The sequence below is a fragment of the Salmo trutta genome, unplaced genomic scaffold, assembly GCF_901001165.1.
Source record: "Salmo trutta unplaced genomic scaffold, fSalTru1.1, whole genome shotgun sequence".
NCBI lineage: Eukaryota > Metazoa > Chordata > Actinopteri > Salmoniformes > Salmonidae > Salmo > Salmo trutta.
In genome coordinates this window covers 982,324-1,007,615 of record NW_021823319.1, presented here as the reverse complement: position 1 = coordinate 1,007,615, position 25,292 = coordinate 982,324, and the positions used below count along the sequence as shown (strand labels likewise).

General features: G+C 44.9%; 1 protein-coding gene across 1 annotated transcript in view; it reads left to right on the top strand.

Annotated features, from left to right (window-relative positions):
• Window positions 1-25,292, top strand: part of LOC115190131 (alpha-actinin-2) — a 39,682-nt gene that overhangs the window by 11,785 nt on the left and 2,605 nt on the right. Inside the window, exons 2-9 of the mRNA XM_029748625.1 lie at window positions 5,719-5,833; window positions 6,312-6,431; window positions 8,661-8,747; window positions 9,198-9,285; window positions 12,466-12,544; window positions 21,197-21,278; window positions 23,009-23,094; window positions 23,595-23,687. Of these exons, the coding sequence (XP_029604485.1) occupies window positions 5,719-5,833; window positions 6,312-6,431; window positions 8,661-8,747; window positions 9,198-9,285; window positions 12,466-12,544; window positions 21,197-21,278; window positions 23,009-23,094; window positions 23,595-23,687 (750 nt within the window). The remainder of the gene's footprint in view (window positions 1-5,718; window positions 5,834-6,311; window positions 6,432-8,660; window positions 8,748-9,197; window positions 9,286-12,465; window positions 12,545-21,196; window positions 21,279-23,008; window positions 23,095-23,594; window positions 23,688-25,292) is intronic.

Sequence of the window (25,292 nt, the reverse complement as noted above, 5' to 3'; positions counted from 1 at the left end):
GGGATTTTCAACAAATGTTTTATTAGATTGACGCACTCTTTATGAAACTATTCCAGTACTGAGTAGGTATTTACTGTTGGTAGTTTCCCTTGTACTAGGAAACATACGGGGTAGCAGGTAGCCTTGTGGTTAGAGGGGGGTGGCATGGTAGCCTAGTGGTTAGAGGGGGGAGGCAGGTAGCCTAGTGGTTAGAGGGGAGGGGAGGCAGGTAGCCTAGTGGTTAGAGGGGAGGGGAGGCAGGTAGTCTAGTGGTTAGAGTGGAGGAGAGGCAGGTAGCCTAGTGGTTAGAGTGGAGGGGAGGCAGGTAGCCTAGTGGTTAGAGGGGAGGGGAGGCAGGTAGCCTAGTGGTTAGAGGGGAGGGGAGGCAGGTAGCCTAGTGGTTAGAGTGGAGGGGAGGCAGGTAGCCTAGTGGTTAGAGTGGAGGGACGGCAGGTAGCCTAGTGGTTAGAGGGGGGAGGCAGGTAGCCTAGTGGTTAGAGTGGAGGGGAGGCAGGTAGCCTAGTGGTTAGAGAGGGGGAGGCAGGTAGCCTAGTGGTTAGAGGGGGGAGGCAGGTAGCCTAGTGGTTAGAGTGGAGGGGCGGCAGGTAGCCTTGTGGTTAGAGGGGGGGAGGCAGTTAGCCTGGTGGTTAGAGGGGAGGGGAGGCAGGTAGCCTAGTGGTTAGAGGGGAGGGGAGGCAGGTAGCCTAGTGGTTAGAGGGGGAGGCAGGTAGCCTAGTGGTTAGAGGGGGGCGGCAGGTAGCCTAGTGGTTAGAGGAGGGGGGCGGCAGGTAGCCTTGTGGTTATAGGGGGGCGGCAGGTAGCCTAGTGGTTAGAGTGGAGGGGCGGCAGGTAGCCTAGTGGTTAGAGTGGAGGGGCGGCAGGTAGCCTAGTGGTTAGAGGGGGGAGGCAGGTAGCCTAGTGGTTAGAGGGGGAGGCAGGTAGCCTAGTGGTTAGAGTGGAGGGGAGGCAGGTAGCCTAGTGGTTAGAGTGGAGGGGCGGCAGGTAGCCTAGTGGTTAGAGGGGGGAGGCAGGTAGCCTAGTGGTTAGAGGGGGGAGGCAGGTAGCCTAGTGGTTAGAGGGGGGGGGCAGGTAGCCTAGTGGTTAGAGGGGGGAGGCAGGTAGCCTAGTGGTTAGAGTGGAGGGGCGGCAGGTAGCCTTGTGGTTAGAGGGGGGGAGGCAGTTAGCCTGGTGGTTAGAGGGGAGGGGAGGCAGGTAGCCTAGTGGTTAGAGGGGAGGGGAGGCAGGTAGCCTAGTGGTTAGAGGGGGAGGCAGGTAGCCTAGTGGTTAGAGGGGGGCGGCAGGTAGCCTAGTGGTTAGAGGGGAGGGCCGGCAGGTAGCCTTGTGGTTATAGGGGGGCGGCAGGTAGCCTAGTGGTTAGAGTGGAGGGGCGGCAGGTAGCCTAGTGGTTAGAGTGGAGGGGCGGCAGGTAGCCTAGTGGTTAGAGGGGGGAGGCAGGTAGCCTAGTGGTTAGAGGGGGAGGCAGGTAGCCTAGTGGTTAGAGTGGAGGGGAGGCAGGTAGCCTAGTGGTTAGAGTGGAGGGGAGGCAGGTAGCCTAGTGGTTAGAGTGGAGGGGCGGCAGGTAGCCTAGTGGTTAGAGGGGGGAGGCAGGTAGCCTAGTGGTTAGAGTGGAGGGGAGGCAGGTAGTCTAGTGGTTAGAGGGGGGAGGCAGGTAGCCTAGTGGTTAGAGTGGAGGGGCGGCAGGTAGCCTAGTGGTTAGAGTGGAGGGGAGGCAGGTAGCCTAGTGGTTAGAGTGGAGGGGCGGCAGGTAGCCTTGTGGTTAGAGTGGAGGGGCGGCAGGTAGCCTAGTGGTTAGAGGGGGAGAGGCAGGTAGCCTAGTGGTTAGAGGGGGGAGGCAGGTAGCCTAGTGGTTAGAGGGGGGGGGGCAGGTAGCCTAGTGGTTAGAGGGGGGAGGCAGGTAGCCTAGTGGTTAGAGGGGGGGGGGCAGGTAGCCTAGTGGTTAGAGGGGGGAGGCAGGTAGCCTAGTGGTTAGAGTGGAGGGGAGGCAGGTAGTCTAGTGGTTAGAGGGGGGAGGCAGGTAGCCTAGTGGTTAGAGTGGAGGGGCGGCAGGTAGCCTAGTGGTTAGAGTGGAGGGGAGGCAGGTAGCCTAGTGGTTAGAGTGGAGGGGCGGCAGGTAGCCTAGTGGTTAGAGTGGAGGGGCGGCAGGTAGCCTGGTGGTTAGAGTGGAGGGGCGGCAGGTAGCCTAGTGGTTAGAGGGGGAGAGGCAGGTAGCCTAGTGGTTAGAGGGGGGAGGCAGGTAGCCTAGTGGTTAGAGGGGGGAGGCAGGTAGCCTAGTGGTTAGAGGGGGGCGGCAGGTAGCCTAGTGGTTAGAGGGGGGCGGCAGGTAGCCTAGTGGTTAGAGCGTTTGGCCTGTAAACAGAAAGGTTGCTGGATCGAATCCCCGAGCTGACAAGGTAAAAATCTGTCGCTCTGCCCCCTGAACAAGGCAGTAAACCCCACTGTTCCCCGACAGGCCGTCATTATAAATAAGAATTAGTTCTTAACTGACTTGCCGAGTTAAATAAACATATGGGTTTATAAAGGTCCTAGTCTGTTATGTTAGCTGTTCCTGCATCCTACTGTAAAGACTCTGACAATCAGGAAACAAAACCCTTTTTACAGGGTAATGTGTTGTCTGGACAGCGCTCTCATTCACAGCCACGTGTTCTGTACCGTCATGTTAACGTTGAAGGACGATCGTTAGCTTTTTCCCCAGCTGGGTCAATAGATTTACGATCTCAACAACCACACACACACACACACACACACACACACACACACACACACACACACACACACACACACACACACACACACACACACACACACACAGGTACACACACACACACACACACACACACACACACACACACACACACACACACACACACACACAGACACACAGGTACACACACACATACACACACACACACACACACACACACACACACACACACACACACACACACAGGTACTCACACACACACACACACACACACACACACACACACACACACACACACACACACACACACACACACACACACATACACACACACACACACACACACACACACACACACACACACATACACACACACACACACACACACACACACACACACAGGTACACACACACACACACACATACACACACACACACACACACACACATACACACACACGAGAGAACAGAGAGCATCAAAACCAGGAGAACCTTTGTTCCTTCAAATAACAACCGTGACAACTTCAGTCACTCATAAATTACAGCCAGCGCTGAAATCCAACCACCTTAAAAATACACTGGTCTGAGGACACAGGCAGGGAGAGAGACATGCCAGGGGAGGGACAGACCTGGTCTGAGGACACAGGCAGGGAGAGAGACATGCCAGGGGGAGGACAGACCTGGTCTGAGGACACAGGCAGGGAGAGAGACATGCCAGGGGGAGGACAGACCTGGTCTGAGGACACAGGCAGGGAGAGAGACATGCCAGGGGGAGGACAGACCTGGTCTGAGGACACAGGCAGGGAGAGAGACATGCCAGGGGGAGAGAGACATGCCAGGGGGAGAGAGACATGCCAGGGGGAGAGAGACATGCCAGGGTGGAGAGAGACATGCCAGGGGGAGAGACATGTCAGGGGGGAGAGAGACATGCCAGGGGGGAGAGAGACATGCCAGGGGGAGAGAGACATGCCAGGGGGGAGAGAGACATGCCAGGGGGGAGAGAGACATGCCAGGGGGGAGAACAGACCTGGTCTGAGGACACAGGCAGGGAGAGAGACATGCCAGGGGGAGAGAGACATGCCAGGGGGGAGAGAGACATGCCAGGGGGGAGAACAGACCTGGTCTGAGGACACAGGCAGGGAGAGAGACATGCCAGGGGGGAGAGAGACATGCCAGGGGGGAGAGAGACATGCCAGGGGGGAGAGAGACATGCCAGGGGGGAGAACAGACCTGGTCTGAGGACACAGGCAGGGAGAGAAACATGCCAGGGGGAGAGAGACATGCCAGGGGGAAGAGAGACATGCCAGGGGGGAGAGAGACATGCCAGGGGGGAGAGAGACATGCCAGGGGGGAGAGAGACATGCCAGGGGGGAGAGAGACATGCCAGGGGGGAGAGAGACATGCCAGGGGGAGAGAGACATGCCAGGGGGGAGAGAGACATGCCAGGGGGGAGAGAGACATGCCAGGGGGAGAGAGACATGCCAGGGGGGAGGACAGACCTGGTCTGAGGACACAGGCAGGGAGAGAGACATGCCAGGGGGGAGGACAGACCTGGTCTGAGGACACAGGCAGGGAGAGAGACATGCCAGGGGGAGAGAGACATGCCAGGGGGGAGAGAGACATGCCAGGGGGGAGAGAGACATGCCAGGGGGGAGGACAGACCTGGTCTGAGGACACAGGCAGGGAGAGAGACATGCCAGGGGGGAGAGAGACATGCCAGGGGGGAGAACAGACCTGGTCTGAGGACACAGGCAGGGAGAGAGACATGCCAGGGGGGAGGACAGACCTTATACCCTCTGTTATAACTACAGGTTATAACAGGAAGCACTGCTCTCTCTACCCTCTCTATAACTACAGGTTATAACTATAGGTTATAACAGGAAGCACTGCTCTCTCTACCCTCTCCATAACTACAGGTTATAACTATAGGTTATAACAGGATACACTGCTCTCTCTACTCTCTCTATAACTATAGGTTATAACAGGAAACACTGCTCTCTCTACCCTCTCTATAACTATAGGTTATAACAGGAAACACTGCTCTCTCTACCCTCTCTATAACTATAGGTTATAACAGGAAACACTGCTCTCTCTACCCTCTCTATAACTATAGGTTATAACAGGAAACACTGCTCTCTCTACCCTCTCTATAACTATAGGTTATAACAGGAAACACTGCTCTCTCTACCCTCTCTATAACTACAGGTTATAACAGGAAACACTGCTCTCTCTACCCTCTCTATAACTATAGGTTATAACAGGAAACACTGCTCTCTCTACCCTCTCTATAACTATAGGTTATAACAGGAAACACTGCTCTCTCTACCCTCTCTATAACTATAGGTTATAACAGGAAACACTGCTCTCTCTACCCTCTCTATAACTACAGGTTATAACAGGAAACACTGCTCTCTCTACCCTCTCTATAACTATAGATTATAACAGGAAACACTGCTCTCTCTACCCTCTCTATAACTATAGGTTATAACAGGAAACACTGCTCTCTCTACCCTCTCTATAACTATAGGTTATAACAGGAAACACTGCTCTCTCTACCCTCTCTATAACTACAGGTTATAACAGGAAACACTGCTCTCTCTACCCTCTCTATAACTATAGGTTATAACAGGAAACACTGCTCTCTCTACCCTCTCTATAACTACAGGTTATAACAGGAAACACTGCTCTCTCTACCCTCTCTATAACTATAGGTTATAACAGGAAACACTGCTCTCTCTACCCTCTCTATAACTACAGGTTATAACACTGCTCTCTCTACCCTCTCTATAACTATGATACCCCAATAAAGGCTCTCTGACCACCGATTCGTTGGGTCTGAATGAATTGTCCAGCTGTCTGTGCAACCAAGGCCCTTCCCAGTATACTGTACACGGTCAAGTGTTGACATAGATTGCTTTGTTTACAGAGAATACTCCAAGAGACATGAAAGAGTCAGGCGCGAGTCTAACCTCTTGTCGATCGGACTCGTTGTTGATCCGTACGTCTGTTGTACTCAGACTTTTACAGCTTGGTGCAACTCTCACCTGAGAAAGGCTGGGACTGGGATTGAAAACATCGAGGAGGATTTCAGGAACGGGCTGAAACTCATGCTGCTGCTGGAAGTCATTTCTGGTAGGTCTCACAGCGTGTGTGTGTTGTGTGTGTGTGTGTGTGTGTGTGTGTGTGTGTGTGTGCGTGCGTGCGTGCGTGCGTGCGTGCGTGCGGCTATTGGTACCCACTGATTTTTCATCTGAAAGATGTGTCCGATTCGTCAATACAGCCACACGCCTCCTCTTCTTCAGGTGAAAGACTTCAATAATACAGCCACAAGCCTCCTCTTCCTCAGGTGAAAGAATTCAATAATACAGCCACCAGCCTCCTCTTCCTCAGGTGAAAGACTTCAATAATACAGCCACCAGCCTCCTCTTCCTCAGGTGAAAGACTTCAATAATACAGCCACCAGCCTCCTCTTCCTCAGGTGAAAGACTTCAATAATACAGCCACACGTCTCCTCTTCCTCAGGTGAAAGACTTCAATAATACAGCAACACGTCTCCTCTTCCTCAGGTGAAAGACTTCAATAATACAGCCACACGTCTCCTCTTCCTCAGGTGAAAGACTTCCCAAACCAGACAGAGGGAAGATGCGCTTCCACAAGATAGCCAACGTCAACAAAGCTCTTGAGTACATCACCAGCAAAGGAGTGAAGCTGGTCTCCATTGGAGCTGAAGGTATAATATAGTCCTATTTCACCACAGCTGAAGGTGTATTATAGTCTTATTTCACCACAGCTGAAGGTATAATATAGTCCTATTTCACCACAGCTGAAGGTGTATTATAGTTCTATTTCACCAAAGCTGAAGGTGTATTATAGTCCTATTTCACCACAGCTGAAGGTGTATTATAGTCCTACTTCACCACAGCTGAAGGTGTATTATAATTCTATTTCACCACAGCTGAATGTGTATTATAGTTCTATTTCACCACAGCTGAAGGTGTATTATAGATCTATTTCACCACAGCTGAAGGTGTATTATAATTCTATTTCACCACAGCTGAATGTGTATTATAGTTCTATTTCACCACAGCTGAAGGTGTATTATAGATCTATTTCACCACAGCTGAAGGTGTGATCTATTTCACCACAGCTGAAGGTGTATTATAGATCTATTTCACCACAGCTGAAGGTGTAATATAGTTCTATTTCACCACAGCTGAATGTGTATTATAGTTCTATTTCACCACAGCTGAAGGTGTATTATAGTCCTATTTCACCACAGCTGAAGGTGTATTATAGTCCTATTTCACCACAGCTGAAGGTGTATTATAGTCCTATTTCACCACAGCTGAAGGTGTATTATAGTTCTATTTCACCACAGCTGAAGGTGTATTATAGTCCTATTTCACCACAGCTGAAGGTGTATTATAGTCCTATTTCACCACAGCTGAAGGTGTATTATAGTCCTATTTCACCACAGCTGAAGGTGTATTATAGTCCTATTTCACCACAGCTGAAGGTGTATTATAGTTCTATTTCACCACAGCTGAAGGTGTATTATAAATCTATTTCACCACAGCTGAAGGTGTATTATAGTCCTATTTCACCACAGCTGAAGGTGTATTATAGTCCCATTTCACCACAGCTGAAGGTGTATTATAGTCCTATTTCACCACAGCTGAAGGTGTATTATAGTCCTATTTCTCCACAGCTGAAGGTGTATTATAGTTCTATTTCACCACAGCTGAAGGTGTATTATAGTTCTATTTCACCACAGCTGAAGGTGTATTATAGTTCTATTTCACCACAGCTGAAGGTGTATTATAGTTCTATTTCACCACAGCTGAAGGTGTATTATAGTCCTATTTCACCACAGCTGAAGGTGTATTATAGTCCTGTTTCACCACAGCTGAAGGTGTATTATAGATCTATTTCACCACAGCTGAAGGTGTATTATAGTCCTATTTCATCACAGCTGAAGGTGTATTATAGATCTATTTCACCACAGCTGAAGGTGTATTATAGTTCTATTTCACCACAGCTGAAGGTGTATTATAGTCCTATTTCTCCACAGCTGAAGGTGTATTATAGTTCTATTTCACCACAGCTGAAGGTGTATTATAGTCCTATTTCACCACAGCTGAAGGTGTATTATAGTTCTATTTCACCACAGCTGAAGGTGTATTATAGATCTATTTCACCACAGCTGAAGGTGTATTATAGTTCTATTTCTCCACAGCTGAAGGTGTATTATAGATCTATTTCACCACAGCTGAAGGTGTATTATAGTTCTGTTTCACCACAGCTGAAGGTGTATTATAGTCCTATTTCACCACAGCTGAAGGTGTATTATAGTTCTATTTCACCACAGCTGAAGGTATATTATAGATCTATTTCACCACAGCTGAAGGTGTATTATAGTCCTATTTCTCCACAGCTGAAGGTGTATTATAGTTCTATTTCACCACAGCTGAAGGTATATTATAGATCTATTTCACCACAGCTGAAGGTGTATTATAGTCCTATTTCACCACAGCTGAAGGTGTATTATAGTCCTATTTCACCACAGCTGAAGGTGTATTATAGTTCTGTTTCACCACAGCTGAAGGTGTATTATAGTCCTATTTCACCACAGCTGAAGGTGTATTATAGTCCTATTTCACCACAGCTGAAGGTGTAATATAGTTCTATTTCACCACAGCTGAAGGTGTATTATAGTTCTGTTTCACCACAGTTAACTGTAAGTACTACTGAATACTACAGTAAATACTATAGTATAAATACTCTAGTATTTATAGAATATTATACTATAATATTTTATTAATGTGTGACATTGAACATTGCATATCATTTGAATGCCAGTATATTGTATTTAATGGAGGAATCAGAAACACACGGACCTGGTCGATAAAGACCAGGACTTCTCCATGACTACTCCATTACTGACCTGTTTCTCCTGCAGAGATTGTGGACGGCAACATTAAGATGACTCTGGGAATGATCTGGACCATCATCCTGCGCTTCGCCATCCAAGACATCTCAGTGGAAGGTTAGATAATACAGTCATGTAGTTATAGTGTATAGTATGTTATCTCAGTGGAAGGTTAGATAATACAGTCATGTAGTTATAGTGTATAGTATGTTATCTCAGTGGAAGGTTAGTTAGTATAGTCATGTAGTTATAGTGTATAGTATGTTATCTCAGTGGAAGGTTAGTTAGTATAGTCATGTAGTTATAGTATGTTATCTCAGTGGAAGGTTAGTTAGTATAGTCATGTAGTTATAGTATGTTATCTCTATGGAAGGTTAGTTAGTATAGTCATGTAGTTTAAAAGTGCTTCTTAGTACAGGACTAGTCTGTGTCTGGGAAACCGTCCCGTAATGAATGTGGCTGTCGTAGAAGAGCAGCATACAGCCCATAACATGGACCTTCAGAGTGTTTGATAGAGCCAGGACTGTACGCTTGTCACAATAAACATCACCATGTTCTCTCCTGTAGAAACCTCTGCTAAGGAGGGTCTTCTTCTGTGGTGCCAGAGAAAGACTGCCCCCTACAGGAATGTCAATGTCCAGAACTTCCACGTCAAGTGAGTCCGTTTACTGAGTGACATTCAAGTCCCCATCACAGCCTTGTAAATGGTCGTCTATTTGTCTGTGTGTTTTTAATATTTTATAAAAAGGGGTTTTAAAAATACATTTCTGAATATAAAGTAAAGGAATCAACGTTTTGTCAGTGATGTGTTATCATCCTTCAGACATTTACATTCCCGTTCTCTGTCTGCAAGGAGAGAGAGAGAGAGAGAGAGACAGAGAGAGAGAGAGAGAGAGGAGAGAGAGGAGAGAGAGAGAGAGAGAGAGAGAGAGAGAGAGAGAGAGAGAGAGAGAGAGACAGAGAGAGAGAGAGAGAGAGAGAGAGAGAGGGAAAGAGGAGGAGAGAGAGAGAGAGAGACAGAGAGAGAGAGAGAGAGAGAGAGAGAGAGAGGGAAAGAGGAGGAGAGAGAGAGAGAGAGAGAGAGAGAGAGAGAGAGAGAGAGAGAGAGAGAGAGGAGAGAGAGAGAGAGAGAGAGAGAGAGAGAGAGAGAGAGAGAGAGAGAGAGAGGAGAGAGAGAGAGAGAGGGAAAGAGGAGAGCGAGATAGAGAGAGAGGGAAAGAAGAGGAGAGAGAGAGAGAGAGAGAGGGGGGGGGAGAGGAAATATGCGTGTTAATTCAGTGTTTATCAGCAGTCCAGCCAGTCCAATAAATGCTTACGTTTCCCCATTTAAGATCAGGGCTTTAAAAAGAACACTCAGCTTTGCCATTCATTGGTTGTGATTAAATCTGATAAAGGCCCAGTGCAGTCAAAATGTTGTTTTTTTCCCCCCTGTGATTTGTATCATATTGAACAACAGCTGATGAAACTAGCACTGTAAAAGTGTGAAAACATTTGATCAGTGTTATTTCCTGATAGTTGATTGGTTGAAAGTAAAATCTACACAGAACCTTCTAATCAGCAGGTTTCCATGGGCGGGAGTCTCGGCTTGCCTGGTGACATCACCAGGCTGTAAATTGGTTAATAGACCAATAACAAACAGAGTTCCAAACCTATCTACCAATAACAGCTAGTTTCCAGTTTTCCTCTCCTCGTTCAGACCATTCCCAGAGAGTCCTAGCCAAAATCTGCTTGAGAATTTATTTTTTTTGCAACAACAAAAAAAGCTATTTTTGTCAATTTCAATGGAAAACTATTACAGTAAGGTTCTTAATTGTTACCCAGAAATGAGTTGACATTGATATAAAAACGGCTGCATTGGGCCTTTAACTGCTGGGTAGAAGCCTCTTCCCTGACCGATCAAAGTGCATTGATGTCAGTCTGGAGAAGCACAACCATCCATTTGACTGAGTTCTGCAGCAGAGAGAGCAGTCTAATAGAAAGGCTTGTACTCTTTACTGATGATTTGTCGACAGAGATGGTTTGTTTACCTTTCTACCGGTTGTGGCTGGATAGAGTAGACCTACAGCTCCAACTAGTGGTCGTGCCGGGGACAACAGTTGTTAACAACTGCAGTTAACCCTTTTCCTAACCTTAACCTCATTCTCCTATCCTGCCATGTCAATTCACCTAACCTGCCATGTTAATTATCCTAACCTTAACCTCATTCTCCTAACCTGCTATGTTAATTATCCTAACCTTAACCTCATTCTCCTAACCTGCCATGTTAATTCACCTAACCTGCTATGTTAATTATCCTAACCTGCTATGTTAATTATCCTAACCTGCTATGTTAATTATCCGAACCTGCTATGTTAATTATCCTAATCTGCTATGTTAATTATCCTAACCTGCTATGTTAATTATCCTAACCTGCTATGTTAATTATCATAACCTGCTACGTTAATTATCCTAACCTGTTATGTTAATTATCATAACCTGCTATGTTAATTATCCTAACCTGCTATGTTAATTATCCTAACCTGCTAGGTTAATTATCCTAACCTGCTATGTTAATTATCCTAAACTGTTATGTTAATTATCCTAACCTGCTATGTTAATTATCCTAACCTGCTATGTTAATTATCCTAACCTGCTATGTTAATTCTCCCTAACCTGCTATGTTAATTATCCTAACCTGCCATGTTAATTATCCTAATCTGCTATGTTAATTATCCTAACATGCTATGTTAATTATCATAACCTGCTACGTTAATTATCCTAACCTGTTATGTTAATTATCATAACCTGCTATGTTAATTATCCTAACCTGCTATGTTAATTATCCTAACCTGCTAGGTTAATTATCCTAACCTGCTATGTTAATTATCCTAAACTGTTATGTTAATTATCCTAACCTGCTATGTTAATTATCCTAACCTGCTATGTTAATTATCCTAACCTGCTATGTTAATTCTCCCTAACCTGCTATGTTAATTATCCTAACCTGCCATGTTAATTATCCTAATCTGCTATGTTAATTATCCTAACATGCTATGTTAATTATCCTAACCTGCTATGTTAATTATCCTAACCTGTTATGTTAATTATCATAACCTGCTATGTTAATGAATTAACCTGCTATGTTAATTATCCTAATCTGCTATGTTAATTATCCTAATCTGCTATGTTAATTATCCTAACCTTAACCTCATTCTCCTAACCTGCTATGTTAATTATCCTAATCTGCTATGTTAATTATCCTAACCTGCTATGTTAATTATCCTAATCTGCTATGTTAATTATCCTAACCTGCTATGTTAATTATCCTAACCTTAACCTCATTCTCCTAACCTGCTATGTTAATTATCCTAACCTGCTATGTTAATTATCCTAACCTGCTATGTTAATTATCCTAACCTGCTATGTTAATTATCCTAATCTGCTATGTTAATTATCCTAACCTGCTATGTTAATTATCCTAATCTGCTGTGTTAATTATCCTAACCTGCTATGTTAATTATCCTAACCTTAACCTAATTCTCCTAACCTGCTATGTTAATTAACCTAACCTGCTATGTTAATTATCCTAATCTGCTATGTTAATTATCCTAACATGCTATGTTAATTATCCTAACCTGCTATGTTAATTATTCTAAACTGCAATGTAAACAAATCCTCAGTATCACCACACCTGCACCTATCAGTCTGAGAACCAATGAACACAAAGCTTTAGTAGGAAGTCAAATTTAATTGGCCCTTAACCTTAGAAGACTGTTAGATAAAGGCATTTTAATTGGTTGTTGATGTGGCGGCCCGCTGTGACGATATGATTCTCTCCCCCTGGTTGGCTGTGAAGCTGGAAGGACGGCCTTGCGTTGTGTGCCCTGATACACAGACACCGTCCTGACCTCATCGACTATGCCAAGCTCAACAAGGTCTCTGTCTGCTGTGGCCTGAGTCCGATGCATGCTGGTCTAGGACTGGCTCAGTGCCAGTCTGTTTGTGCCAACTCCTTGTCGCTCATTGTCATGGTATGATGGCACAAATAGACTGGCACTCTGGCTGGTCTGGTCCAAGACCTGGGCTGAAGTGCATGACGGGAGATGCAGCCGCCAGCCACCACACTAACCCAACTGCCCTGTTTACTAAATAGAGATTCACATGTTCAAGAGCCCTGTTTACTACATCGAGATTCACTCAGGGTTAGCCCATACCAACAGGGTTTGCCCAGGGTTAGCCCATACCAGAGCAGGGTTAGCCTTGACACTGGAGAGCAGAACAGGGTTAGCCCATACCAGAGCAGGGTTAGCCCATACCAGAGCAGGGTTAGCCCATTCCAGAGCAAGGTTAGCCATGACACTGCTGAGCAGAACAGGGTTAGCCCATACTAAAACATACTAAAGCTATAACGAATGTAGAAACTGATATATAATGACTGTAGAAACCGAGCTATAACAACTATATAAACTGATATATAATGACTGTAGAAACCGAGCTATAACAACTAGATAAACTGATATATAATGACTGTAGAAACCGAGCCAGGAGAAAAAGCAACAGGAAATGGGAATTATTATGTGGATTATAATTAACGGACATTTTTGTAGGGGTTGATACATTATTTCATTGGGCAAATCAAGTCTGACAATTTAAAGTGGAAATTACAAACTTTAGAAGCTTTGTTAAACCTTGAATACACTACAAGTTTGCATTTCCTGCTGCGCCGGGAAATTCTCTGCGACAACAGAATGATCAAATTAAGATAGTAGATCTGTAGCTGTTGGTAATCCACAAGGAACACCTGGTTGGTACCATCTGGGATATTAGAACACCTGGTTGATACCATCTGGGGATATTAGAACACCTGGTTGATACCATCTGGGACATTAGAACACCTGGTTGGTACCATCTGGGGATAGAACACCTGGTTGATACCATCTGGGATATTAGAACACCTGGTTGATACCATCTGGGGATATTAGAACACCTGGTTGGTACCATCTGGGATATTAGAACACCTGGTTGGTACCATCTGGGATATTAGAACACCTGGTTGGTACCATCTGGGATATTAGAACACCTGGTTGGTACCATCTGGGGATATTAGAACACCTGGTTGATACCATCTGGGATATTAGAACACCTGGTTGGTACCATCTGGGATATTAGAACACCTGGTTGATACCATCTGGGATATTAGAACACCTGGTTGGTACCATCTGGGATATTAGAACACCTGGTTGATACCATCTGGGATATTAGAACACCTGGTTGATACCATCTGGGATATTAGAACACCTGGTTGGTACCATCTGGGATATTAGAACACCTGGTTGATACCATCTGGGATATTAGAACACCTGGTTGGTACCATCTGGGATATTAGAACACCTGGTGGGGTACATCTGGATATTAGAACACCTGGTTGATACCATCTGGGATATTAGAAACACCTGGTTGGTACCATCTGGGATATTAGAACACCTGGTTGATACCATCTGGGATATTAGAACACCTGGTTGATACCATCTGGGGATATTAGAACACCTGGTTGGTACCATCTGGGATATTAGAACACCTGGTTGGTACCATCTGGGATATTAGAACACCTGGTTGGTACCATCTGGGATATTAGAACACCTGGTTGGTACCATCTGGGATATTAGAACACCTGGTTGGTACCATCTGGGATATTAGAACACCTGGTTGATACCATCTGGGGGTATTAGAACACCTGGTTGATACCATCTGGGGATATTAGAACACCTGGTTGGTACCATCTGGGATATTAGAACACCTGGTTGGTACCATCTGGGATATAGAACACCTGGTTTGTACCATCTGGGGATATTAGAACACCTGGTTGGTACCATCTGGGGATATTAGAACACCTGGTTTGGTACCATCTGGATATTAGAACACCTGGTTGGTACCATCTGGGATATTAGAACACCTGGTTGTACCATCTGGGATACTAGAACACCTGGTTGGTACCATCTGGGAATTAGAACACCTGGTTGGTACCATCTGGGGATATTAGAAGCACCTGGTTGGTACCATCTGGGATATTAGAACACCTGTTGGTAACCATCTGGGGATATTAGAACACCTGGTTGGTACCATCTGGGATATTAGAACACCTGGTGGTACCATCTGGGATATTAGAACACCTGTTGATACCATCTGGGATATAGAACACCTGGTTGGTACCATCTGGGATATTAGAACACCTGGTTGATACCATCTGGGATATTAGAACACCTGGTTGGATACCATCTGGGATATTAGAACACCTGGTTGATACCATCTGGGATATTAGAACCCTGGTATGGTACCATCTGGGATATTAGAACACCTGGGTGATACCATCTGGGATATTAGAACACCTGGTTGATACCATCTGGGATTATTAGAACACCTGGTTGATACCATCTGGGATATTAGAACACCTGGTTGATACCATCTGGGATTTAGAACACCTGGTTGATACCATCTGGGATTAGAACACCTGGTTGATACCATCTGGGATCTTAGCACACCTGGTTGGTCACCATCTGGGATATTAGAACACCTGGTTGAAACACCTGGTTTGGTACCATCTGGGATATTTAGAACACCTGCGTTGATACCATCTGGGATATTAGAACACTGGTGGTACCATCGGTGATATTAGAACACCTGGTTGGTACCATCTGGGATATTAGAACACCTGGTTGGTACCATCTGGGATATTAGAACACCTGGTTGATACCATCTGGGATATTAGAACACCTGGTTGATACCATCTGGGATATTAGAACACCTGGTTGATACCATCTGGGATATTAGAACACCTGGGTTGATACCATCTGGGATATTAGAACACCTGGTTGGTACCATCTGGGATATTAGAACACCTGGTTGATACCATCTGGGATATTAGAACACCTGTTGATACCATCTGGGGATATTAGAACACCTGGTTGATACCATCTGGGATATTAGAACACCTGGTTGATTACCATCTGGGATATTAGAACACCTGGTTGATACCATCTGGGATATTAGAACACCTGGTTGATACCATCTGGGATATTAGAACACCTGGTTGGTACCATCTGGGATATTAGAACACCTGGTTGATACCATCTGGGATATTAGAACACCTGGTTGTACCATCTGGGATATTAGAACCCTGGTGTGGTACCATCTGTGATATTAGAACACCTGGTTGATACCATCTGGGATATTAGAACAACACTGGTTGGTACCATCTGGGATATAGGATATTAGAACACCTGGTTGGTACCATCTGGGATATTAGAACACCTGGTTGATACCATCTGGGATATAGAACACCTGGTTGGTACCATCTGGGGATATTAGAACACCTGGTTGATACCATCTGGGGATATTAGAACACCTGGTTGGTACCATCTGGGATATTAGACACCTGGTTGGTACCATCTGGGATATTAGAACACCTGGTTGGTACCATCTGGGATATTAGAACACCTGGTTGATACCATCTGGGATATTAGAACACCTGGTTGGTACCATCTGGGGATAGAACACCTGGTTGGTACCATCTGGGATATTAGAACACCTGGTTGGTACCATCTGGGGATATTAGAACACCTGGTTGGTACCATCTGGGGATATTAGAACACCTGGTTGGTACCATCTGGGATATTAGAACACCTGGTTGGTACCATCTGGGATATTAGAACACCTGGTTGATACCATCTGGGATAATTAGAACACCTGGTTGGTACCATCTGGGATATTAGAACACCTGGTTGGTACCATCGGGGAATTAGAACACCTGGTTGGTACCATCTGGGATATTAGAACACCTGGTTGATACCATCTGGGATATTAGAACACCTGTTGATACCATCCTGGGATATTAGAACACCTGGTTGTACCATCTGGGATATTAGAACACCTGGTTGATACCATCTGGGATATAGAACACCTGTTTGTACCATCTGGGGATATTAGAACACCTTAGAACACCTGGTTGTACCATCTGGGATATTAGAACACCTGTTGGTACCATCTGGGATATTAGAACACCTGGTTGTACCATCTGGGATATTAGAACACCTGGTTGGATACCATCTGGGATATTAGAACACCTGGTTGGATACCATCTGGGATATTAAACACCTGGTTGTACCATCTGGGATATTAGAACACCTGGTTGATACCATCTGGGATATTAGAAACACCTGGTTGATACCATCTGGGATATTAGAACACCTGGTTGATACCATCTGGGATATTAGAACACCTGGTGGATACCATCTGGGATATTGAACACCTGGTTGATACCATCTGGGATATTAGAACACCTGGTTGGTACCATCTGGGATATTAGAACACCTGTTGATACCATCTGGGGATATTAGAACACCTGGTTGGATACCATCTGGGGATATTAGAACACCTGGTTGGTACCATCTGGGATATTAGAACACCTGGTTTGGTACCATCTGGGATATTAGAACACCTGGTTGATAACCATCTGGGATATTAGAACAACCTGGTTGATACCATCTGGATATTAGAACACCTGGTTGATACCATCTGGGATATTAGAACACCTGGTTGATACCATCTGGGATATTAGAACACCTGGTTGATACCATCTGGGGATATTAGAACACCTGGTTGGTACCATCTGGGAGTATTAGAACACCTGGTTGATACCATCTGGGGATATTAGAACACCTGGTTGATACCATCTGGATTTAGAACACCTGGTTGGTACATCTGGGGTACTAGAACACCTGGTTGGTACCATCTGGGATATTAGACACCTGGTTGGTACCATCTGGGATATTAGAACACCTGGTTGGTACCATCTGGGATATAGAACACCTGGTTGATACCATCTGGGAATTTAGAACACCTGGTTGGTACCATCTGGGATATTAGAACACCTGGTTGGTACCATCTGGGATATTAGAACACCTGGTTGATACCATCTGGGATATTAGAACACCTGGTTGGTACCATCTGGGATATTAGAACACCTGGTTGGTACCATCTGGGATATTAGAACACCTGGTTGATACCATCTGGGATATTAGAACACCTGGTTGATACCATCTGGGATATTAGAACACCTGGTTGGTACCATCTGGGATATTAGAACACCTGGTTGATACCATCTGGGATATTAGAACACCTGGTTGGTACCATCTGGGATATTAGAACACCTGGTTGGTACCATCTGGGATATTAGAACACCTGGTTGGTACCATCTGGGATATTAGAACACCTGGTTGATACCATCTGGGATATTAGAACACCTGGTTGATACCATCTGGGATATTAGAACACCTGGTTGATACCATCTGGGATATTAGAACACCTGGTTGGTACCATCTGGGATATTAGAACACCTGGTTGATACCATCTGGGATATTAGAACACCTGGTGTATACCATCTGGGATATTAGAACACCTGGTTGGTACCATCTGGGATATTAGAACACCTGGTTGATACCATCTGGGATATTAGAACACCTGGTTGATACCATCTGGGATATTAGAACACCTGGTTGGTACCATCTGGGATATTAGAACACCTGGTATGGTACCATCTGGATATTAGAACACCTGGTTGGTACCATCTGGGATATTAGAACACCTGGTTGGTACCATCTGGGATATTAGAACACCTGGTTGGTACCATCTGGGATATTAGAACCCTGGTTGGTACCATCTGGGATATTAGAACACCTGGTTGGTACCATCTGGGATATTAGAACACCTGGTTGATACCATCTGGGATATTAGAACACCTGGTTGGTACCATCTGGGATATTAGAACACCTGGTTGGTACCATCTGGGATATTAGAACACCTGGTTGGTACCATCTGGGATATTAGAACACCTGGTTTGATACCATCTGGGATATTAGAACACCTGGTTGGTACCATCTGGGGATATGTAGAACACCTGGTTGATACCATCTGGGATATTAGAACACCTGGTTGGTACCAATCTGGGATATTAGAACACCTGGTTGATACCATCTGGGATATTTAGAACACCTGGTTGATACCATCTGGGATATTAGAACACCTGGTTGATACCATCTGGGATAATTAGAACACCTGGTTGATACCATCTGGGATATTAGAACACCTGGTTGATACCATCTGGGATCTTATAGAACACTGTTGATACCATCTGGGATATTAGAACACCTGGTTGGATACCATCTGGGATATAGAACACCTGGTTGGTACCATCTGGGATATTAGAACCACCTGGTTGTACATCTGGGATATTCGAACACCTGGTTGATACCATCTGGGATATTAGAACACCTGGTGATACCATCTGGGATATTAGAACACCTGGTTGGTACCATCTGGGGATATTAGAAACACCTGGTTGATACCATCGGGATATTAGAACACTGGTTGATTACCATCTGGGATATTAGAACACCTGGTTGATACCATCTGGGATATTAGAACACCTGGTTGGTATCCCCATCTGGGATATTAGAACACCTGGTTGTACCATCTGGGATATTAGAACACCTGGTTTGATACCATCTGGGATATTAGAACACCTGGTGATACCATCTGGGATATTAGAACACCTGGTTGATACCATCTGGGGATATTAGAACACCTGGTTGGTTACCATCTGGGATATTAGAACCCCTGGTTGGTACTGGTTGGTACCATTCTGGGATATATTAGAACACCTGGTTGATACCATCTGGGATATTAGAACACCTGGTTGATACCATCTGGGATATTAGAACACCTGGTTTGTACCATCTGGGATATTAGAACACCTGGTTGGTACCATCTGGGATATTAGAACACCTGGTTGGTACCATCTGGGATAAGAACACCTGGTTGGTACCATCTGGGATATTAGAACACCTGGTTGATACCATCTGGGATATTAGAACACCTGGTTGATACCATCTGGGATATTAGAACACCTGGTTGGTACCATCTGGGATATTAGAACACCTGGTTGGTACCACTTCTGGGATATTAGAACACACCTGGTTGTACCATCTGGGGATATAGAAACACCTGGTTGATACCATCTGGGATATTAGAACACCTGGTTGATACCATCTGGGATATAGATCACCTGGTTGTGATACCATCTGGGATATTAGAACACCTGGTTGGTACCATCTGGGTATTAGAACACCTGGTTGTACATCTGGGATATTAGAACACCTGGTTGGTACCATCTGGGGATATTAGAACACCTGGTTGGTACCATCTGGGATATTAGAAACACCTGGTTGATACCATCTGGGATATTAGAACACCTGGTTGATACCATCTGGATATTAGAACACCTGGTTGGTACCATCTGGGATATTAGAACACCTGGTTGGTACCATCTGGGATATTAGAACACCTGGTTGGATACCATCTGGGATATTAGAACACCTGGTTGGTTACCATCTGGGATATTAGAACACCTGGTTGATACCAATCTGGGGATATTAGCACACCTGGTTGATACCATCTGGGATATTAGAACACTCGGTTGATACCATCTGGGATATTAGAACACCTGGTTGGTACCATCTGGGATATTAGAACACCCTGGTTGATTACCATCTGGGATATTAGAACACCTGGTTGATACCAATTGGGATATGTAGAACACCTGGTTGGTACCATCTGGGGGATATTAGAACACTGGTGGTACCATTCTGGATCTTAGAAACACCTGGTTGATACCATCTGGGATATTAGAACACCTGGTTGAACCATCTGGGGATATTAGAACACCTGGTTGATACCATCTGGGATATTAGAACACCTGGTTGTACCATCTGGGGATATTAGAACACCTGGGTGGTACCATCTGGGATATTAGAACACCTGGTTGATACCATCTGGGATATTAGAACACCTGGTGATACCACCTGGTATATTAGAACACCTGGTTGGTCACCATCTGGGATATTAGAACACCTGGTTGGTACCATTCTGGGATATTAGAACACCTTGTTTGGTACCATCTGGGATATTAGAAACACCTGGTTGGTACCATCTGGGATATTAGAACACCTGGTTGGGTACCATCTGGGATATTAGAACACCTGGTTGGTACCATCTGGGATATTAGAAACACCTGGTTGGTACCATCTGGGATATTAGAACACCTGGTTGATACCATCTGGGATATTAAAACACCTGGTTGGTACCATCTGGGATATTAGAACACCTGGTTGGTACCATCTGGGATATTAGAACACCTGGTTGATACCATCTGGGATATTAGAACACCTGGTTGATACCATCTGGGATATTAGAACACCTGGTTGGTACCATCTGGGATATTAGAACACCTGGTTGATACCATCTGGGATATTAGAACACCTGGTTGATACCATCTGGGATATTAGACTAAGTCATTGTATGTCCCCTGGAGTTGCCATTTTGAACGTTGAAACTGTTACATTTACTAGCCTATATTGTGTTGCATGGTATTAGTATGATTGATGGTGAGTTTAATACAGTATGGATGAATATGTTTGTTATACAGTGTGTTTACATGTCTAGTTATGACGTCTTCTACTATCTCTTCTCTACAGGACGACCCTCTGGGTAATCTGAACCTGGCCTTTGAAGTGGCAGAGAAACACCTGGACATCCCCAAGATGTTGGACGCGGAAGGTAAATGTTTTTAGATCAGGGATCTCCAACCTTTTCTAGTATCACCAGGAAACTCTTCCCCAGGTCATTAGTGAACAAGAGAAAGTAGTGAGCTGTGTTTTCTGTCAATATACCTGGTAAAATAATGGTTCATAAACATCTCTAAAGGAGGCCCTGTAAAATCTGTGATTTTTTTCCCCCACAAAATTATGTTTTATATTTTCCCAAATTGTGTTTTCCTGGGTACATTTTTCCTGGTTTTAGATTATTTTTGTTTTTCACTCTCAAAATTACAACGATTCGTAGAGAAACAATGAAATCGGATGTTTTGAGTCCATGGTAATGCTTAAATCACATCTGAATAAAAATAAAATTTGAGGTCTGGAAGAAAACTATCAAATTTTGATTTTCTTGTGTAATTCCCCTTTAATAATAGCCCATCTAGCCCTTTAATAATCTAGGAATGTGCAGTCTAATGTGCCGACGGACTAATCTGGGTTTGGCGGATTTCAGGAGAATTCATAGTGCCAACTGTAAAGTTTGGTGGAGGAGGAATAATGGTCTGGGGCTGTTGTTCATGGTTCGGGCCCATTAGTTCCATTGAAGGGAAATTTTAACGCTACAGCATACAATGACATTCTAGACAATTCTGTGCTTCCAACTTTGTCGAACACCTTTGGGATGAATTGGAACGCCGACTCTGATCCATGTCGTGTATGTAACACCTCTAGACCTGATGACAGGGCCATTAAGGCCTGTATGTTCTGTTTCTATCATATCTTTGCTTTGGCTCTGAAGGTGACACAATTATTTACTGGTATTTTTCTCAATTTTCTCCAGCTTTTTTTCTTCTTTAAAAAATAAATAAAAAATTAGACTCTTTTGGAGAATCTACAGTACCTCTTTTCAATCCCCTGCCTTCAGCCTGTACCCTCATACTTTGCTTGTGTTCCATCAGCCTTTTGTTGTCCCTTAGTTTACTCTCTGGTTCTTCTCTCTCTCTCTCTCTCTCTCTCTCTCATATCACTGCTTCCACTTTCTCATCCTCCCTTCTCTCTCTCTCTCTGGATGGCTTATATATTGAACATTTTATTGAACCTTTATTTAACTAGGCAAGTCAGTTCAGAACAAATTCTTATTTACAATGACGGCCTACCCCGGCCAAACCCAAACCCTAACCCGAACGACACTTGTGATACAGCCTGGAATCGAACCAAGGGCTGTAGTGACACCTCTAGCACTGAGATGCAGTGCCTTAGACCGCTGCACCACTTGAGAGCCCAATATAGCACTGCTTCCACTCTCTTGCCCTCCCATCTCTCTCTCTCTCTCTCTCTCTCTCTCTCTCTTTCTCTCTCTCTCTCTCTCTCTCTCTCTCTCTCTCTCTCTCTCTCTCTCTCTCTCTCGCCCTCCCTTCTCTCTCTCTCTCTCTCTCTCTGGATGGCTTATATAATCACTGCTTCCGCTCTCTCTCTCTCTCTCCCTTAATGCACAAGGCTCTCCTTTGTTTTACCCACTGAACCTGACCAGTCCTCAGTTTGATTTGATACTCTTGACCTGTAAACATCAGTGATACCCATCTCAGAGCTCTCTTTTCTGTTCTTTTCTCCCTCATCTACCTCCCCCCTCTCCCCTCCCCCCCCCCTCCCCCCTCTTCCCCCTCCCCTCCCCACTCCCCCTCCTCCCCACTCCCCCCCCCCCTCCCCCCCTCTCCCCCTCTCCCCTCCCCACCCCCCCCCTCCCCCCTCCAGACATCATCAACACCCCCAAGCCCGATGAGAGAGCGATCATGACCTATGTGTCCTGCTTCTACCATGCGTTTGCTGGAGCAGAGCAGGTAGAGAGACCGTTTGTGTTGTGTGTGTGTGTGTGTGTGTGTGTGTGTGTGGTGTGTGTGTGGTGTGGTGTGTGTGTGTGTGTGTGTGTGTGTGTGTGTGTGTGTGTGTGTGTGTGTGTGTGTGTGTGTGTGTGTGTGTGTGTGTGTGTGTGTGTGTGTGGTTTTGGACTGCAGAGTGATTATTATTGAAGTTCCCTGTTTGCCATGCTTGAATTACCACATTACCAAATACTACCACCCCCACTGTAACTGGGTTCTTACATTAATGAATTACTATTGAATATTTTAACATGAATCTTTTTTCGTTCCTGTCTGAAACATAAAAATATTTTATCCAAACAATATAACCAATAAAACTAGGATTTAAAAAAAATCTTAGTTGTTATCACGTTATTTTAGGATGCTAGATCACATTAGCATTAAACACTGTCCAGACGGTTTCCAGATAATTAGCCAAATGATCGGACAGTAACGTGACCTGTTGCTGTGTGTCTCTACAGGCAGAGACAGCAGCTAACCGTATCTGTAAGGTTCTGGGGGTCAACCAGGAGAATGAGAACCTCATGCAGGAATATGAGAAACTGGCCAGTCAGGTAATCACCACACACACACACACACACACACACACACACACACACACACACACACACACACACACACACACACACACACACACACACACACACACACACACACACACACAGGGACACACTGTTTTAGGAGGGAAAATAGCTGAAAAAACACAATGTGACTGTTTCCTTTTGCTACTTCCTGTCATTCAATCATGACTTATCAATATCAATCACATGACTTATCAATATCAATTATATAACTGTTCAATATCAATCACATGACTTATCAATATCAGTCACATGACTTATCAATATCAATCATATGACTTATCAATATCAGTCACATGACTTATCAATATCAATCATATGACTTATCAATATCAGTCACATGACTAATCAATATCAATCATATGACTGATTAATATCAATTATATAACTGTTCAATATCAATCACATGACTTATCAATATCAATCACATGACTTATCGATAATAGAACTGATTGATATCAATCATGGCTGATCAATATCAATCATATGGCTGATCAATATCAAACGATCTGGATCTATACATGAACCATCCAAATCTTTGAATATTGACTACTGTAACAAAGGTACCTCTGATGTTACTACTACCCTCCCTACTGTTACCCTCCCTACTGTTACCCTCCCTACTGTTACCCTCCATGCTGTTACCCTCCCTACTGTTACCCTCCCTACTGTTACCCTCCATACTGTTACCCTCCATTCTGTTACCCTCCCTACTGTTACCCTCCATGCTGTTACCCTCCATGCTGTTACCCTCCATACTGTTACCCTCCCTACTGTTACCCTCCCTACTGTTACCCTCCCTACTGTTACCCTCCATGCTGTTACCCTCCATACTGTTACCCTCCATGCTGTTACCCTCCATAATATTACCCTCATTGCTGTTACCCTCCATACTGTTACCCTCCATGATATTACCCTCCATACTGTTACCCTCCCTACTGTTACCCTCCATACTGTTACCCTCCATGCTGTTACCCTCCATGCTGTTACCCTCCATTCTGTTACCCTCCATGCTGTTACCCTCCATACTGTTACCCTCCATGCTGTTACCCTCCCTACTGTTACCCTCCCTACTGTTACCCTCCCTACTGTTACCCTCCATGCTGTTACCCTCCATGCTGTTACCCTCCATTCTGTTACCCTCCCTACTGTTACCCTCCATGCTGTTACCCTCCATGCTGTTACCCTCAATTCTGTTACCCTCCCTACTGTTACCCTCCCTACTGTTACCCTCCATGATATTACCCTCCATGCTGTTACCCTCCATACTGTTACCCTCCCTACTGTTACCCTCCATGATATTACCCTCCATACTGTTACCCTCCATACTGTTACCCTCCATACTGTTACCCTCCATGATATTACCCTCCCTACTGTTACCCTCCATGATATTACCCTCCATACTGTTACCCTCCCTACTGTTACCCTCCATTCTGTTACCCTCCATACTGTTACCCTCCATACTGTTACCCTCCCTACTGTAACCCTCCCTACTGTTACCCTCCATGATGTTACCCTCCATGCTGTTACCCTCCATACTGTTACCCTCCATACTGTTACCCTCCATACTGTTACCCT